The sequence below is a fragment of the Lissotriton vulgaris genome, chromosome 4_1 (genome assembly GCF_964263255.1).
Source record: "Lissotriton vulgaris chromosome 4_1, aLisVul1.2, whole genome shotgun sequence".
NCBI lineage: Eukaryota > Metazoa > Chordata > Amphibia > Caudata > Salamandridae > Lissotriton > Lissotriton vulgaris.
The window spans coordinates 1,534,871,395-1,534,890,331 of NC_141691.1; the positions used below are offsets into that span (position 1 = coordinate 1,534,871,395).

General features: G+C 46.6%; 2 protein-coding genes across 2 annotated transcripts in view; both read left to right on the plus strand.

The window, feature by feature from the left end:
* FAM110B (family with sequence similarity 110 member B) overlaps positions 1-18,937 on the plus strand; it is a 442,061-nt gene that overhangs the window by 310,534 nt on the left and 112,590 nt on the right. The gene's annotated exons all lie outside the window — the stretch shown is intronic.
* Positions 5,862-6,707, plus strand: LOC147724206 (uncharacterized). Its single transcript, XM_086966974.1, has one exon. The coding sequence runs from the start codon at positions 5,862-5,864 to the stop codon at positions 6,705-6,707; it is 846 nt and encodes a 281-aa protein (XP_086823100.1).

Below are 18,937 nucleotides of genomic sequence, written 5' to 3' on the forward strand. Positions count from 1 at the left end.
AGCCATGGAGCCAGCGTTTTAGGCCCTAGTAAATACCCACAAAAATGATATTGCATTTAAAAATGCAGCAATTCCCATAGCCACCCTTGTCCTTTCCACAGAGCAGCACGGACACGAAGAGTACGAAAGGTGTATAGATACAGAGAATAATTAACATTGAAAACAGAATCCTGCGTGGGGGATTGCTCTGCAGTGTGAGGCTGGAGGAAAGTTTGTCTGCATAACATCGACGGATAGTCTGCATCAAGGCCGATACCTGGAAGCAGCTGCTGTAAAGCTTTCACTAGTCCATCAAGGACATTAGACATTACGGTGCTGCATGCCTGCGTACATTATGCATGGAAAAAAACATGCATACACCAACCACTTCGCCTTATATTTCTTTCATGAGCAGATTGATTTTCTATGAATGTTGCATTTGCTTCATACACTTCCCTGAGAGGAGCTCCTTGTTCGACTTCCCGTCTTCTAAGTACAAGAAACATTTCACCAGAAATAAAGCATAACCACCTCAGCCAGACTCTCTTACAGTGTGTGAGGGATGTCCAACTGAACACAAACACGACAGGTATATTAGAAGTCATTTGTTGAATGGGACTAGCTCCCCGTATTGGGGCGCCATTTGTTTTTGCCCGAACAGTATTTTGAGTCGGCATCTCAGCCGCTTTTTGAAAGTCTGCCATAGCATTGTCCAAACTTTTTCCGATTGCTAGTTGAATAAACTTATAAGAGACCAAAGAAACGGCTGAACGGAGTGAACAGTACAGTTTGCTAGTAATTATTAGTATTTTTTTAAACAAATGAGCCCTACAGTCTTGCGCCTAACCATTAGTTTTACATTAGTCCCCATATTCACATTCTGGGTGGTCTCTCAGTTCTTTTATGGTGCCAATGGCGGCTCTCCTTAAGCAAATTGTTTTCTTGATTGTCTCCTTTAATGCACCTGTACATATTTAATTCCTCTTGGCCATTCTGTACATGAAGGGTTGCTTAATGTTACAATACATTTTCCCTTTTTCTCTCTCAGGGTCTGGTGAGTGTAGCGGTCCTTCCTACTCCATATATACAGCAGGCAATTGCCTAATGTCCCGGTCCGCAAACACTACCCCACATTGCAGGTCCATATCATATTGCAGCACTCAATCCGTGAGCCCCCACACCCAGGGCATGATTCTGGTGCAGATGTGTGGCTTTTTAATACCATCATTCTTGTATATAGGCCGTAGGTAAGAAGCTACAATGCATAACCTTGTGCCTTTCTCAAAACCAATTTTGCACATCTTGTTTAACATTGCGTCATGATGCATACACTCACATCAGTCTCTCATTTATTCCTTGGCTTATTTAGTTTCCACCGCCTGCTGTACCTCAGGATCATGTTATCTTGCAATATTGTCCAATCAACATCAACCAGGCTTCTCAACTCAATCAAGATCACTGATAAGAGTGTCCCTGGTGTGCATTCCTTTCTTTCCTTTTGTACAAGATCCAGTATTTTTATTTTATTTATTGATTTGTTGTGGTTTTATATCGTATAAACTTAGCTCATGGGCATTAGAGTTCTTTATAATAAAACACGTTTAAAACAGTAAAAATGTGTTTGAAGCATACATGGCCCAGAGAGGGTAGCAGGTGTGGAGGTAGAGGTAATTTTAAAAAAAGCATTTCGAAAAGGAGGATTTTGAATTTCTTTTCTAAGGTGTTGAGATGGTTTTGTGGGAAGGACTGAGGGAACACAATTCCAGATTAGTGTAGGGCTTTCAAGGAAGGCTTGATTCATGTAATGTTCTTGCTCGAAAGTGGGAGGCTTCAGAAGAAGGGATTCTGCTTTTCTCGAACCCCAGAGTATCTGTGATTTTCTGTTTTCTGGTCAGGTAGGAGGCAGGAGAGTCGAGACATACCTGTCTGTGCTTGTGATGCAACCAGTTTTATATTGAGCTCTAGCTTCAATGAGGAGCCTTTGAAGGGTGGGAGGAATGAGAGTGATGTGATCACATTCATGTGGTTTGTAACAAAATGAGCCTGTGCATATAGAACTGCTCAAAGTGGGGCCAGTGGAGCTTATGGGGAACTAGTTCTGGAATTAGAAGTCTTATTTGGAGACAGGCACCATTTGGCATACTAGAGATCTAGCCACATTGTAATAACTGAGCCACCTCTTATAAATTGGTTGCTTCTTTTGACAAATTCTAAATTGCTGCTTATTTTGGCAAATGTTTCAAATTAATAAGCAAGGAAAAGTTGACATTTTGATCACAGTTCCCAACAATATCTTACATTGAAAAGACCTGGTACCTTTTTAATATTTGACATTCTACTGAGGAGCTGTTGACCTGAATGGCCTTTTGCCAATCACTTTGCAGTAGCAGGGGTGTTGATTTTATTCATAAACATAGTGAGGCACCCAAAAAAGAATGCAAAATAGTCCATTCAAGTTCTCCAAGTTTTCTTTGTTCTCCTTTATTTTATATTCCAGAAAGCTTTTATGTTTTTATTATTAATATCCAAAATGTTACAGCCTTCGCCAATACGTTTCGTTCATGACGGTGAACTTCTTCAGGGCATTCCAATTGAAGGACCACTGTAATTCATAGTAATTCCACAAACACCATGATAAGGCCCCTTTCCTTTCTTCTGCACAGTGTTTCATCAATTGGTATTTCAAGACTGCATTTCTTCTACCTAAATCCTCATATTCTACATGCCCATTGGATGCAGAAGGTGGTCTCTGTTGACAACCTGTCTTCAAACGAAGGAAAACTCGCATACAGCCAAGGAAAGGGCAGACAATCTGTGGTGAGAGTATTGGGAGGGGGGCCTGTGGTCATAGAGAGGTAAAACATGGTATGGAGTCAGTGCTGAGGGTGGCTAAGGTGGCATGCTGCCTGTGGTTGGAGAGTAAAGGAACAGTTAGCAGACTTTGGTGAGAGTAGGTGCGGAGCATGGGATTGGTACAGCTGACAAAAACAGAGGGACGTTTGAAGCATGTAGGAGAGTGTGGAAGTGAAACGTGTTTAGACACCTGTGGTGAGAGAGTGTACAAAAGGGGGCATGAAGTCTGTGGTGGGAATGTGGAGGAACTAGGGAAAGCATAAATCCTCTAGTGTGAGAGTGCAGATTGGCATGGATCCATCAAATAAATTGAGCTTATTTTGTGAGAGAAAAAGCAATGGATGGTTAGACCAATTAATCATTAGAAGGAGGATGTTAAGAATAAGATGAGTGAAAGGAGAGAGAGCAAAACTGCGTTGGTCTGCATCATTTTAATGAGTGTGTGATCCTTTGATTTCCATTCTGGTGAGCTCCCTTTTTCAGACATTCTCAAGTTTAAGAAGAGTGGCTGCTTGACCACATGACTGAAGGCATGTAATTAGCTGGTCACAGCAAACAAATTGCTGGGATTTTATATAGAACTAGCCACTGCTTTTTGCAGTTTTCTGATGTTTTTATTATTCCCAGACTTGAAAATGTATCTTTGTTGATATCAGAAGAGCAGTCAAGCGATTCCTATCCTGATATGATCCTGTGACTTGCAGTTCAATTTATGAATGACAATCAAATGTATCCCCTGCATATTAACTGTCGAAGTTGAAGGTCCAAGTAGAGATAGCTTAATAGTATCTACTTTTTAAAACAAAAGGTCATGTGGCAAATGTATTACCTCGCCCATATGCGCCTTCTACCTTCTGTGCGCTCTCGGCTAAGGAATGGAACATTTGCCGGCCCCATGCAGAATTTGAAGGAGGACAACTCTAACTTGGGCTGACTGTTTCAGAGATATAGAAAGGTTTAGACAAAAGAAGGAATGACTACAAAGTAGAAACACCACTGTGGGTTTATAATTCGAAACGAGTCAGTGGCGGGCACTAAGCCTGCTACGTTGTGTGAATAAGCAGTACATGATTCACAATTACAAGATAAATATGAAAACATAAATCACCCTCACTATTCCCATACTTGCTGGCGTGGTTGGCAGCTCCACTAGATTGGGGCGATATGAGTCAAAAGTTTCTTCGATACCTCTCAGAAGAAAACACACGAACACTTAGATCTCCCAACAGCCTTTTAATTCGACAGTTTTAAGGCAATCACTCTACGCGTTTCGGGTCAGTGACCCTTGCTCACGAGTAAATTTTAACATCCCAAGTGCAACTTAAATAGTCATGTGATGGTTGTGCAAATAATGAAACAGAAAAACAGACTACAACTGATTCTCCAAAAGAAAACAAACGAGAATAATTCCTTTTTTTTTCTCCTTATACATATCTGTTCGAGGCATATGGGCTGCAGATGGTACATTTATGAATAGATCGCCATCTGGTGTTGGGCTCGGATGATTGCACTTTGTTTTTCTCCTGGAGAAGTCTTTGTCGTCATAGATGACTCCTCCTCTTGGTGTTAGTGCGCATGGGCATCGGCTCCATCCTTAGATTGTTTTTTTCCGCCATCGGGTTCGGATGAGGAACGAAGAGCTCCGGACCGACTTCGGTAAAAGACGGTATATTCGGCGCGTAAAACTTTCCAATTCGACGGTATTGTTACCGAACGCGACTTCACTTCCATCTCGACGCGTTTCGAAGAACGAAGACTACGAGAAGACCAACGCGACGTAGTCCAGCCCGGAGTCCATGGAAAGGACTCCATTCAAAAAATGTCCAACGTGTGGTGCTAAGTTTCCACACAAGGACCTACACGAGGTGTGCAACCTCTGCTTGTCCCCTGAACACGAATCCAGGGACTGTGAAGCCTGTGCAGCATTTTCTTCAAAATCGACGATTAGAAACCGTCGAGCCCGAAGACACGAGGTATCGAGAATGCAGTCACAAGCAATCCCAGAGCTGTTCGAGGACCAGCACCCCGAAGAGGAGGAAGAGGAGGCTGACGAGGCGGGGTCAGAAGAGGGCGAGTCCGACGCCGACGAAATCGGCGTCCAACAAACCGTGAGTGACGACGTCCCTTTACCAAAGAACAGACCCCGCACGGTGTCGACCCCGCCCTCGAGCCCGGTCAGACAACCGAAAAAAGTTTCCGACGCCCCGCCTTCGGGCCCGGCAACGAAACCGAAACCGAAACCGAAACACTCGGCCTCCCATCATGGTGGTTCCGATAAACGGACCACATCGACACCGAAGCTCCATGACAAGGAAAGCTCGAAGTCGAAACAGTCCATATCGACACCGAAACACGTGTCGATGTCGAAAACACCCTCGACACCGGGGACATCCTCGACACTGAGAACATCGGATCCGAATAAAATCTCGGTGCCGAAAATACAAATGGACAGTAGTAAGAAAAAACACCTTTCGGACCCGAAAACTGCGGTACCGATACAGGAATATAAAACAGATCCTAAACAAAAGACTCTGTTGATAGATCCAAAAACTGGCAAAGTAGTCACAGAACTACCTAAAAAGAGGAAGAATGAACAGTCGGATGACAAGACTCATCCTAAGAAGAGAACAATGGGGACAAATACAACTCCTCCCCCTTCTCCAAGACATAGAGACACACCCTCTTCCCCTCTCCCTCACAATAGGCCAAATATGCCTCCCACACGACCATCTACACCTACAACAGATGTAGAGAGTGACACAGGGGAGGGAGAACATCCTAGGGATGATGAAGACACAATCCCAGAGGAGGTAGACCCATGGGAGGAGTACAATGTAGGGTCAGATAACGATAACGACCCTGAATTGTACCCTTCAAAACCCTCACCTCCTGATGATAATACTGGTTTTGCACAACTCATTAATAGAGCAGCAATATATCACAAGGTAGAACTACATGCAGAACCTCAAATAGAGGATTTCTTATTAGAAACACTACCTACCGCGCAAAGAACATCAGGAACACTACCAATGCTTAAGGGCCTTCTCAGTCATACATCAGAGATATTCAAAGACCCAGTGAGGGCTAGGATACTGAACCCAAGAATCGATAAGAAATATAGGGCAGCTCCAAAGGACCCAATATTCATTAAAGGGCAGATTCCTCTAGACTCACTAGTGGTCACAAACGCTCGTAAGAGAGCAAACTCTTTATCCACAGGAGAAGCTCCACCTCCTGACAAAGAGTCTAAGCTAATAGATGCCTCGGGCAAGAGAGTAGCATCTCAAGCGGCAAACAGCTGGCGAATAGCTAATACACAGGCACTACTGGCAAGGTATGACAGAGCGCATTATGATGAACTAGAAAAACTCATCACACATCTCCCTAAAGAACATCAAAAGAGGGCAGATCAACTCATACAAGAAGGGAAGTTAATTACTAACACTTCAATCAAGTGCGCCCTAGACGCGGCAGACACTGCAGCAAGATCTACAAACACAAGCATCATGTTAAGGAGACATGCATGGCTCAGGGTATCGGGGTTCAAACAAGAGGTACAAACATCATTACTAAACCAACCTTTTGATGGGAAAACACTTTTCGGCACAGGGACAGATGAGGCCTTAGAAAAGATGAAAAAAGATACCGAAACGGCTAAATCAATGGGAGCATTGCAACAGCCGACACAAAGAGGTTCCTTTCGTAGATCCGCCTATAGAGGAGGATCCAAAAATACAAGTACAAACCAGCAACAAACCTCTTTTACACCTACATCACCCAGAGGTAATTCAAGAGGTGGCTACAGAGGTAGCAACAACAAGGGTAGAGGTCGCGGGAACAACAACAACCGCAACTCTCCAACCCCAAAACAGTGACTTCATACAGCTCCCCCCAGACCATATAACACCGGTCGGGGGACGCCTATCACAGTTCCTACCTGTCTGGGAAAACATCACATCAGACAGGTGGGTGCGACAAATTATCCAACATGGTTATTGCCTAGAACTCACATCTACCCCGCCAAACATCCCCCCCAGGCAGCGTCCAATGAAACAAGATCACCTGACACTGTTAAAAAAGGAAGTACTATCCCTGCTAGAAAAGCATGCCATAGAGAAGGTTCCACAGCACCAACAAGGAACAGGAGTATACTCCCTATACTTCCTAATTCCCAAAAAGGACGGGTCTCTAAGGCCAATACTGGACCTAAGACCTCTCAACGCATACATAAATTCGGAACATTTCCACATGGTCCCGCTACAACAAGTACTGCCTTTACTGAAGAAAGGGGACTTTCTTTCTACACTGGATCTAAAAGACGCTTACTTTCATATTCCAATTCACAAGGCCCACAGGAAATACCTCAGGTTTGTGGTAGAAGGACAACATTATCAGTTCAAAGTCCTTCCGTTTGGTGTCACAACAGCACCAAGGGTGTTCACAAAATGTCTAGCAGTGGTGGCAGCTCACCTAAGAAGACAACAAATACATGTCTTCCCATACTTGGACGACTGGCTAATAAAGGCCAAGTCACAAGAGGAATGTCTTCAAAACACACAAAAGACAATTCAACTACTACACCAGCTAGGGTTCACGGTGAACTACACAAAGTCACACCTACAACCAAGCAAGGTTCAACAATATCTGGGGGCTACTATAGACACAGGGAAAGCCAAAGTATACCCCAATCCAGTCAGGATTCAAACAATGCTTACAATCATTCAGAGATTCCAGCCACAACACTCACTACCAGCAAGAGTGTTTATGCAGCTATTAGGGATGATGTCATCCTGCATACTGCTAATACCATATGCCAAACTACAAATGCGTCCGCTACAAGAATGCTTAGCGACACAGTGGAATCAGGCTCAAGGACAGATTACGGATCTGGTGTTGGTAGACGACCGCACACACCGCTCTCTGAAGTGGTGGAACACAACAAACATTGCCAAGGGGCGGTCGTTCCTAGAACCAATTCCACAGGTGACAATAACAGCAGACGCATCACTCACAGGATGGGGAGCACATATGGAAAAATACACAGTACAAGGGAGGTGGAGTGTGCAGGAAAAAAGACTGCACATCAATCACCTAGAACTACTAGCAGCATTTCTAGCATTGAAAGCCTTCCAAATACATGTTACCAACAAAGCTGTCCTGATCAGAACAGACAACATGACAGCAATGTATTATATTCAAAAACAGGGGGGGACGCACTCTCTCCAACTATCCAGACTAGCACAGGAAATTTGGAGATGGGCCATTCCTCAAAACATCTATCTATTAGCCGAACACCTACCAGGAGTTCAAAATCAGATAGCAGACATCTTAAGCAGACAGTCGGAACAAATACACGAATGGGAACTGCACCAACAAATACTGCAGCCATTCTTCCAAAGATGGGGACAACCAGAGATAGACCTCTTTGCCACCCATCAGAACGCAAAATGCCAAAGCTTCGCGTCCAGGTACCCACACCACCTGTCGCAGGGCAATGCATTATGGATAAACTGGTCCAACAAATTTGCATACGCTTTTCCCCCTCTCCCACTAATCCCATTAGTGGTCAGAAAGCTGCAACAACACTCAATGACCATGATACTAGTGGCACCCACGTGGGCAAGACAACCGTGGTTCACCACGCTCCTGCAACTCTCACAAGTGCCACATCAAAAGCTAAGAATTCTACCCATGCATCTTACACAGAACCATGGAGAAATAATGCACCCAGATCCCACACAACTGAACTTAGCGATCTGGCTCCTGAAATCCTAGAATTTGGGTACTTAGATCTACCACCAAATTGTATGGAGATAATTAAACAAGCGAGACGTCCCACCACCAGAGCATGCTATGCAGCTAAGTGGAAGAGGTTTGCTATACACTGTACTACTAATAATATCAACCCTCTAGACGTATCAACAAGGGAGATTATTTGCTACTTACTACACTTACAGCAATGTAATCTCGCATACACATCTATCAGGGTACATCTAGCAGCTATAGCAGCGTACCTATAAAACAGGCAGCACATATCACTGTTTAGAGTGCCAGCGATAAAAGCCTTCATGGAAGGCCTTAAAAGAGTCATTCCACCAAGATTACCACCTTCCCCGGTCTGGAACCTCAATGTAGTACTCACCAGACTAATGGGACCACCGTTCGAACCTATGCATAGGTGCGAAATACAATTCCTTACATGGAAGGTGGCTTTCCTGATAGCCATTACCTCACTCAGGAGAGTAAGTGAATTACAGGCATTGACAATACAAGAACCATTCCTGCAGTTACACCAGAATAAAGTGGTTCTTAGAACAAACCCAAAGTTCTTGCCTAAAGTAATTTCGGCATTTCACATCAACCAACCAGTGGAACTGCCAGTCTTTTTTCCAAAACCACAGACAGTAGCAGAAAGGGCTCTACATACACTAGACGTCAAAAGAGCCATTTTGTACTACATAGAAAGGACACAAAATTTCAGGAAAACTAAACAACTATTTGTGGCATTTTCCCCAACTCATAAGGGCAATCCTATCTCTAAAGCAGGCATAGCTAGATGGATTGTAAAATGTATACAAGTATGTTACATTAAAGCAAAGAGAACATTAACTGTTCCTCCTAGAGCGCATTCTACACGAAAACTAGGAGCATCTATGGCATTCTTAGGGAACATTCCCCTAGATGATATATGCAGAGCAGCAACTTGGTCTACACCACATACATTCACAAAACACTACTGTGTTGATGTACAGGCTACACAACAAGCCAGAGTGGGCCAAGCTGTATTAAAAACTCTATTTCAAACAGTTGCGACAGACACTGGTGACCACCGCTAGGGAGGTAACTGCTGTACAATCTATTCATAAATGTACCATCTGCAGCCCATATGCCTCGAACGGAATATGCTACTTACCAGTATGCATCTGTTCTTGGCATAGAGGGCTGCAGAGTGGTACATGCCCTCCCTGCCTCCCCGGAAACCTGTGTCTGCCCCAACATTATCTTAGTTAGATACACTTACATGGGCATATCTTTATGTATTCTACTACACTACTCCATCTAACCCTACTATGGCAAAACAATCTAAGGATGGAGCCGATGCCCATGCGCACTAACACCAAGAGGAGGAGTCATCTATGACGACAAAGACTTCTCCAGGAGAAAAACAAAGTGCAATCATCCGAGCCCAACACCAGATGGCGATCTATTCATAAATGTACCACTCTGCAGCACTCTATGCCAAGAACAGATGCATACTGGTAAGTAGCATATTCCTTACTAGCGGTATGTTGAATATTTAACCATATTCTTTTCAGTAATCTATGTTAACTCGTTTTTAACTCATTTTTAATACCATAGGGTTTTAGGGAGATTTCTAAATGAAAATGAAGACAGGGGTGTTTGAAAAGCAGGGGTAACTTTACCTAGGTTACTTTCGTCTTTGCTCTTTATAGATCAGGACAGACTCTTTTGTCTGTAAGGTATCTAGCCCTAGTGGGCATTCTCAGCTATACTTCACCACATTGGTAAAATTCCTTAGTGTATCCCCTTGTCACAGTTTCTTTTTCGCTCATTTTGTGTGTGTGTATATATATGTATATATATACACCAGCAAGTATGGGAATAGTGAGGGTGATTTATGTTTTCATATTTATCTTGTAATTGTGAATCATGTACTGCTTATTCACACAACGTAGCAGACTTTTACACAACCTGTGACAAAAAGTAACCTATGTGTTTCAAAAGCCACACTATAGTCCAGTATGTAGAGCAAAATAAGATGCAATTGAAGGAAACACTTTTCATTCATTAATGTGTTGAGGTTTAGGTCTCTCCCAGGGCAGCTCCCATACAAAAAAGCAAAGCATTTCATTTTAATACGCTTTTGGCAGGGTTAACCTCAAAGCAATACATACTAGAGAAAAAATTAAACTGTGGTTACTTGTTGGGCCTTTCTACTCCCCAGGCAGAGATCTGTCACTTTCTATGTTTCTTTATTTCCGTGAAAATGTAAATCATTTCCCAACATTCCAGGAATATCTATGAAGCGGGGTAATTTACAGCTTGAAAGAAGTAGGTCTCGCTCAACCACGAAAGTTATTTTTCGTTTCCAAATGTCAAACTAACATTTCTAGATCTGATAATGAAAACCGATGCAACCCTAAATCTGAGATGACAAGTGTACACGTTTTAAGAAAGTGTTCTGAATTATTTGCATAGGTGCAGGGTCACAACTCTTAACATATTTGACTTGAATGGCAATGGCTTTGTTTTACTTGTTTTACAATCATCAATGACAGTCAAATATTCTACATGTTTCCCAAATGAGCAATGTGTTTAAGCATCTGTTTACATGGCATTTACTGAATTGTATTCTTGCCTTATGTTTTAGCTGTCCATTGTAATCCTGTACTTACATTTTTAATAATGCTCAAGCAGTTAAGTACTCAATGCTGAGATCCCTTGATGAGTGTGAGGGTGCTGGTCACAGGTTCAAATGCAGGCATAGTCAACTGAGCTTTCTATCCTTCTATGGTCAATTATATGAGCTGCTTATAGCGCTAGGTAATGCTAAATAGTAATAGTTTGTTTAACGCACTTTATATAACAGTGCTATTTGGGAAAAACCGTCATTTCCTAATAGAATTAACCACACTCTCTCTTGTTTCTGGGAGCTTATGTTTACTCAAAGTCAAGGACAACAAATTAACTTCCCTCAAATTAATAAAAATCTTCTAGAATTTGGGTCACTGCAATTGTAGACACAACACATTCTTTAAATAAGACCATAATATAGAGCAATTTAAGAATGAATCATTGTTCGTTATCTCTGCTGACCTTTGGACGCTTCAAGCACATCACATTGAATGCCCTTGCAATCTTAAAGTGAACCTGAACACCCTCCCCCTGCACCTCAGAGCCTCGCCATCACTCCAACAGTTCTGGAAGGACCTCAAGACCTGAATGCTCAACCAATAAGTACAAGCAGCATGATCTAGCAGCAGGATCCCTCAGCGCCTCGAGATGCTCACGAGTGAAGCAGCCACGCTCTACAAATCCTGATTAATTGATTGAATGCAGCCAAAGTTATAGATTATTAAAGCGGCGAGGACCTTTGACTGCATGTGCCAGAACACAGTGTTAAAAAAGGATTCTTCCTCTTTAACACTCCTGGATTTTTTGCTTTTTTTGTATTACCTTGTTTATGAATTATTGTTTTGAGTTAGTCTGACTACCTCAGTCTCACACACTGTAAGCTCTGTTATAATGGACTGGGAGTTCTAACCACCAGTGTCTGCCTTTTAATAGAAGGACTGCAGCTGCCCAGTTAGGTAAGAGGCTCTGAGCTCATTGCATGTAAACATGTGCTCATACACAATTGTGTGGGCTGAATATGAGACTACCATCTAGCTCCAGCCAGTATGCACGCACAGGTAGCCTGTCGCAAAAGGGGCCCTTCATAGATTGTGTTGACTTGTGCAGGCCTTATAGAATGAGTGGGCATTAATAGTGAGAATGCACATGTATAGTGCTTCACTGAAGCATATAGAGTACTTATTAAACACTCTGTGCGATGCCTGCACCAAACTACAGTTTCACCGTAATTAGTTCTAGAGACTCAGTTGAGACACAATAATATGGTGAATGCAGATCTGACATTAATTTGCACATATCTGCACTCTTTGTGGCCGTTAAACATTTTTCATTTTTCTCTTACTCCACTCCTAATTGGATTATGGTTTATGAATCACCTTGCTGGGCAAAAGTAATTACTCTGCTGGCCAGTGGAAGGATCAAAAACCTCCCCACACAATAGGGCAATTTGCCAGTAATTAGTCTTGTTCCTGGGAGACGAGAGGGTGGGGACTGAATTTACACCTGCACCTAGCCTGGGAAGGCTGAACCAAGCAAAGAAGGATAGCCTTCACAGAAAGGAATGTCCTTTGAACTTGGAGGGAAGGCACCAGCCCACTGTGGCAGTTCAGAGTAGGGTGAGACTCTTTGAGAAGGTCTTTCAATATCCAACTTGGTGGTGCCATCTTGGAAATTCTCAAAATGCTGTGCAGGAGGGTTGAGGCGGGGTGGAGTGATACATCACATTAGGATTGAGTAAGGTTTGCCTACCTTTTAAATCTTTCCACCCATCTTAAAAAACCCTGTACAAGTGAGACTTTTAATAACCGTGTGGAACTCTGGGGAGCGACACCAGGGGAATGCCCAGCTGAAAGAGAGGAGACACATGACTCCTGGTGCAAGGATGGATTCCAGGACTTCTGCCGTCTGTTGGCACTCAAGAAGAAGGATTTGTTTCTCCAGGGCTAGGGGCGCTGACCCCCATACCTTCTGAGGGGACACTAGAGTGATGGACCTGCTGAGGGGAGGGAGGCAGAAGGTTTCCCTATGTCTTCTGTGGACTGGTGTTCTTCCGAAAGGAGGACATCATTGACTCCTGAAGAGATACAGATGCCTTGCAAAAATAGAAAACAAATGACCCAACCCTTCAGCCCAAAAATAGAACCACGGTAATGAGCAAGAACAGAATCAACAGTTCTGTGGGACTCTGTTTGTTAAGCACTTAATATAGCCTTCTAACTCCACATTTCAAACAGATTGCAGAATTTAATATTAAAATAGATGCAATAAATCATACATTATGAAAATGGTGCAGACAGCGCAGTGCTCAAAAGTGCAGTGGTGAGCAGAATTTATCAAGGATGCATGTATGCAAAGTACTTACAAAAGGAATGTTCCAAGGTGCCATATACCACAGCAGTACAGTGTGTATTCTCAAATTACTGCCCTCAATATGTATACACATCAGACAATCCCTATTCACAATGTCAACGTTTCAACCTAATCTGTGGTTTACGTGGGTCTCTTCAGGACAAAAGAGTGTTGTCTGGAACAACACTTTTTGTGTCAAATGTGGAGATGGGCTCTTAAATTCAAATATCAGTCATCTATGTACTGGTAGACCAAAGAATGGTAGATGTTGACGTATCCCAACACAGTATTCATTATTGAAATGCTGAGGAAATCACGGGTAGTTGGCCACTGGATCCCCACTACAGAAAAAAATATGCAAGAGGTGTTTGGCAAGGAAAATCTTGTTTAGTGTATTGTAAATGTAAATGTACATGTATTTATATAGCGCAAATTACCCACATCGCAGGCATCTAAGCGCTTGCTTAGGGAACCCGTCCTGGTATTCCCTTGTGAGATAACCCCGGCAGGGTATCCACAAGGTGAAAGCCAGGCATCCCGCCGCGAGGGGCCGTTGTGGAGATTAAGCAAGCTATTGCCCAGAGTCGCAGAGTGTGAACCCGTGAGTCGAGTAGGCACCGGAGCGAGAATTATCGAGTCCGTGGAATTATTGAGCCCAAGCCCCGTCGAGGCGGGGAATTGAACCCTGGTCCAGGGCCGATCTCAGCTTCCGGGTCTGCCGCGTCTAACCCCTGAGCCACACTTCTCCAAACTTTATGAGACACTTAATGGGTACAAAAATGTTTACTCTTCAAAAGTGATGTACATGAGACCTGTCAGGTAGTGTGGATAAACCAATATCATAAAACTCATGTAGTGGGCCAACACCCCAAAACAGACCCAGAAACTTCATATGCCAATCATACTGTGACAAAGAAACCTTGTGAACCCGACCTGTTCATCGTAAATGCAACTCAACGAGTTTCAAAATTCACCTGATGTTGCTGAAACAGGTGTAAACAAATTCCAGCCTATCCTTGTATCAAGGCTCTGCAGCGCCGTAAGATCACATGTCTGTATCCCATCATCCCACATAGTGTGCATTAATAGTGATGTCTAGATCCCACAGCATAGATGGCCTTTGAAGTTAGAAGATTGGGGTGGGACAGCTGTAACGGAGGCTCACACGGGGTTCTCATATACATCTATGATGGCCAGGGTTAGCGGTCTTGTGTGGGGAGCACCGGAGATAAGAGTCAGACGCTCCTATCTCGACCATTACCTTGAGGTAATGGGCCATCACCTGGGTATTGTGATATTGGTTTATCCACATTGCCTGACAGGTCTCATGGACGTCATTTTTGTAGAGTAAGCATCTTTTTACCCATTGTCTTGTCTCATGCAGTTTGTTAAATACACTAAATAAGAATTTCCTTGCTTAATACCACTTACCAGTGGCCACCTCAGAATTTGCATAATGACTACTGCGTGGAGATAGGTTGACATCTACCATTCTTTGGTCTACCATTATAGAGATGACTGATATATTAATGTAATAGCCCATCTCTATAGGTTCAACCCCATCATGCTGCAGTCAGTTCCTTTCTCTCCATGCCAGTCAGCCCAAATTTTGAGAGAGCTACCCTCAGTCACTTTTTGACTTACTCTTTTTTGACCTTTTGTCACAGTCTTTTGAGAATTTCTCTCCTTGTGTGACAGGGATGTCCACTAAAAAAGCTAGCTTAAAGCCCTGCAGCACCTGTCACCGACAGATGTTGTGATGGACCCTTATCTTGTTTGCCTCTGGTGCTTTTAGCATGACCACGACGCTAAGACCTGCGTCGACTGCCGCACCATGCATCAAAGACCTTGAGAGCATGATCCCTGAAGCTCCATGCCGCTCGATGGTCTTGATCCTGGTCAAGAGGAAGGTCCTGGAATCTGTTAGGGAGCCATCGATCTTCATCGCAGTCACCGTCATCTAGGAGTTCACATAGGTCTCACAAAAGAAAAATAGCAAGAAGGTGAAAAGGTCTTCGACTTCACCCAGTCTGTTGAAGTAATACGACGAGACGAGGCACCCTCGTCATTGGAGTCCTGGTTCCGCAGTTGAGCTTGCGACTAAGCTGACTGCATGCCTTCCTGAAGTTCTAGTGTCTGAAGTGATCCCTGCCCAAGTCCACGAATTTTCTGAAGGCATGCACCTCATATTTGGACTTCACGTCACGCTGGTGTGCCTTTGGGGCCTGGGCAGTTGGTAGGGGTACCTACTGGTTCCCTGCCAGTGGTACCGTCCCTGGCACCAGTTGGGTCCCTCGGTTCCACGGATGTATCTGGAACGGGGCAGGTCTTAACTTCTCAACCTTCCCCTATGCCTGTCCCAATGTCAAGGCTCCCGGCTCCGCTGCCCCCATTCTCATCTCCGACAAGGAGACAAAGGGGCGTCGTCCTATGCTGACTACGGAGCTGACTGGAGCCATACCCGCCAGACAGTAGCCTGAGCCCTATTCCTATGAGCCAGGACTTGGGAAAGATTGGGAGGGGCCACTGGAGCCTGAGAAATGACCCTAACATGGGCTGGTGTGAGGATTAAGCAGATGCCAGTGGACTGAACACCTCCCCAGATACTGGCATTGTCTCTCCTCCTACGGAGGAGGGAGCTTCTATTGCTATGGTGGTGAAAACGGCGGCTGATGCCCTAAACCAGAGCTTTCCAAACGGTGTGTCCCGACACAGTACTGTGTCGCCTACAAATGGTGGGTGTGTCGTGGGCACTTAGCACATAACTGCTGCTAATTAAGAGGCATTACTAGACAATCTGCACTATGGTCAAGACCGGTGAAGCGCTAGGGTGCGGCTGTGTGTGTACCCGGGAAGCTGGGGTGAGGTGACAGAGGGTGACAGACAGAGGGAGACGGAGGGAGGGAGACACAGAGAGTTGGACCGAGGGAAGGAGAGACCGAGGGAGGGAGGGAGGCACAAGTTAACAGACAGAGGGAAACCGACAGAGGGAGGAGGGCGACAGAGGGAGGAGGGCGACAGAGGGAGGAGGGCGACAGAGGGAGGAGGGCGACAGAGGGAGGAGGGCGACAGAGGGAGGAGAGCGACAGAGGGAGGAGGGCGACAGAGGGAGGAGGGCGACAGAGGGAGGAGGGCGACAGAGGGAGGAGGGCGACAGAGGGAGGAGAGCGACAGAGGGAGGAGAGCGACAGAGGGAGGAGGGCGACAGAGGGAGGAGGGCGACAGAGGGAGGAGAGCGACAGAGGGAGGAGGGCGACAGAGGGAGGAGGGCGACAGAGGGAGGAGGGCGACAGAGGGAGGAGGGCGACAGAGGGAGGAGGGCGACAGAGGGAGGAGGGCGACAGAGGGAGGAGGGCGACAGACAGAGGGCAGGAGACAGAGGGCGGGGAAAACTGTGGGAGACAGAGAAAGAGGGAGACTGAGAGGGAGTGCGAGATAGACAGAGGGAGGGAGACAGAAGGAGGGAGACAGAAGGAGGGAGACAGAAGGAGGGAGACAGAGGGAGGGAGACAGAGGGAGGGAGACAGAGGGAGGGAGACAGAGGGAGGGAGACAGAGGGAGGGAGACAGGGAGGGAGACAGAGGGAGGGAGACAGAAGGAGGGAGACAGAAGGAGGGAGACAGAAGGAGGGAGACAGAAGGAGGGAGACAGAAGGAGGGAGACAGAAGGAGGGAGACAGAGAGGGAGGGAGACAGAGAGGGAGGGAGACAGAGAGGGAGGGAGACAGAGAGGGAGGGAGAGGCAGAGAGGGAGGGAGAGGCAGAGAGGGAGGGAGAGGCAGAGAGGGAGGGAGACAGAGAGGGAGGGAGACAGAGAGGGAGGGAGAGAGGGAGGGAGAGGCAGAGAGGGAGGGAGAGGCAGAGAGGGAGGGAGACAGAGGGAGGGAGACAGAGAGGGAGGGAGACAGGGAGGGAGGGAGACAGAGAGGGAGGGAGGGAGACAGAGAGGGAGGGAGGGAGACAGAGAGGGAGGGAGGGAGACAGAGAGGGAGGGAGGAAGACAGAGAGGGAGGGAGGAAGACAGAGAGGGAGGGAGGGAGACAGAGAGGGAGGGAGGGAGACAGAGAAGGAGGGAGGGAGACAGAGAGGGAGGGAGACCGAAAGGGAGACAGAGCGAGAGGAAGACAGAGGGAGGGAGTCCAGAATAGACAGAGGGGGGAGAGGCCGATAGAGGGAGATAGAGGGAGGGAGATAGAGGGAGACAGAGAGAGAGGGAGACAGGGGATAGAGGGACGGAGGGGAGACAGACAAGAGGGAGACAGACAAGAGGGAGACAGACAAGAGGGAGACAGGCAAGCGGGAGACAGGCAAGCGGGAGACAGGCAAGCGGGAGACAGGCAAGCGGGAGACAGGCAAGCGGGAGACAGGCAAGCGGGAGACAGGCAAGCGGGAGACAGGCAAGCGGGAGACAGGCAAGCGGGAGACAGGCAAGCGCAAGCGGGAGACAGGCAAGCGCAAGCGGGAGACAGGCAAGCGCAAGCGGGAGACAGGCAAGCGGGAGACAGGCAAGCGCGGGACAGGCAAGAGCGAGAGAGGGAGACAGGCAAGAGCGAGAGAGGGAGACAGGCAAGAGCGAGAGAGGGAGACAGGCAAGAGCGAGAGAGGGAGACAGGCAAGAGCGAGAGAGGGAGACAGGCAAGAGCGAGAGAGAGACAGGCAAGAAGAGAGGGAGACAGGCAAGAGAGAGAGAGGGAGACAGGCAAGAGAGAGAGAGAGGGAGACAGAGAGAGGGAGACAGAGAGAGGGAGACAGGCAAGAGAGAGAGAGAGAGGGAGACAGAGAGAGGGAGACAGAGAGAGGGAGACAGAGAGAGGGAGACAGAGAGAGGGAGACAGAGAGAGGGAGACAGAGAGAGGGAGACAGAGAGAGGGAGACAGAGAGAGGGAGACAGAGAGAGGGAGACAGAGAGAGGGAGACAGAGAGAGGGAGACAGAGAGAGGGAGACTGAGACAGAGGGAGACGGAGACAGAGGGAGACGGAGACGGAGGGAGACGGAGACGGAGGGAGACGGAGACGGAGACGGAGGGAGGCGGAGACAGAGGGAGACGGAGACAGAGGGAGGCGGAGACCGAGGGAGACGGAGACCGAGGGAGACGGAGACCGAGGGAGACGGAGACCGAGGGCGACGGAGACCGAGGGCGACGGAGACCGAGGGCGACGGAGACCGAGGGCGACGGAGACCGAGGGCGACGGAGACCGAGACCGAGGGCGGGAGACGGAGACCGAGGGCGGGAGACGGAGACCGAGGGCGGGAGACGGAGACCGAGGGCGGGAGACGGAGACCGAGGGCGGGAGACGGAGACCGAGGGCGGGAGACGGAGACCGAGGGCGGGAGACGGAGACCGAGGGCGGGAGACGGAGACCGAGGGCGGGAGACGGAG

Bases quoted from the DNA above. Each gene is read 5' to 3' on its own strand.
- LOC147724206 (XM_086966974.1), top strand. From the start codon at position 5,862: ATGCTTAAGGGCCTTCTCAGTCATACATCAGAGATATTCAAAGACCCA.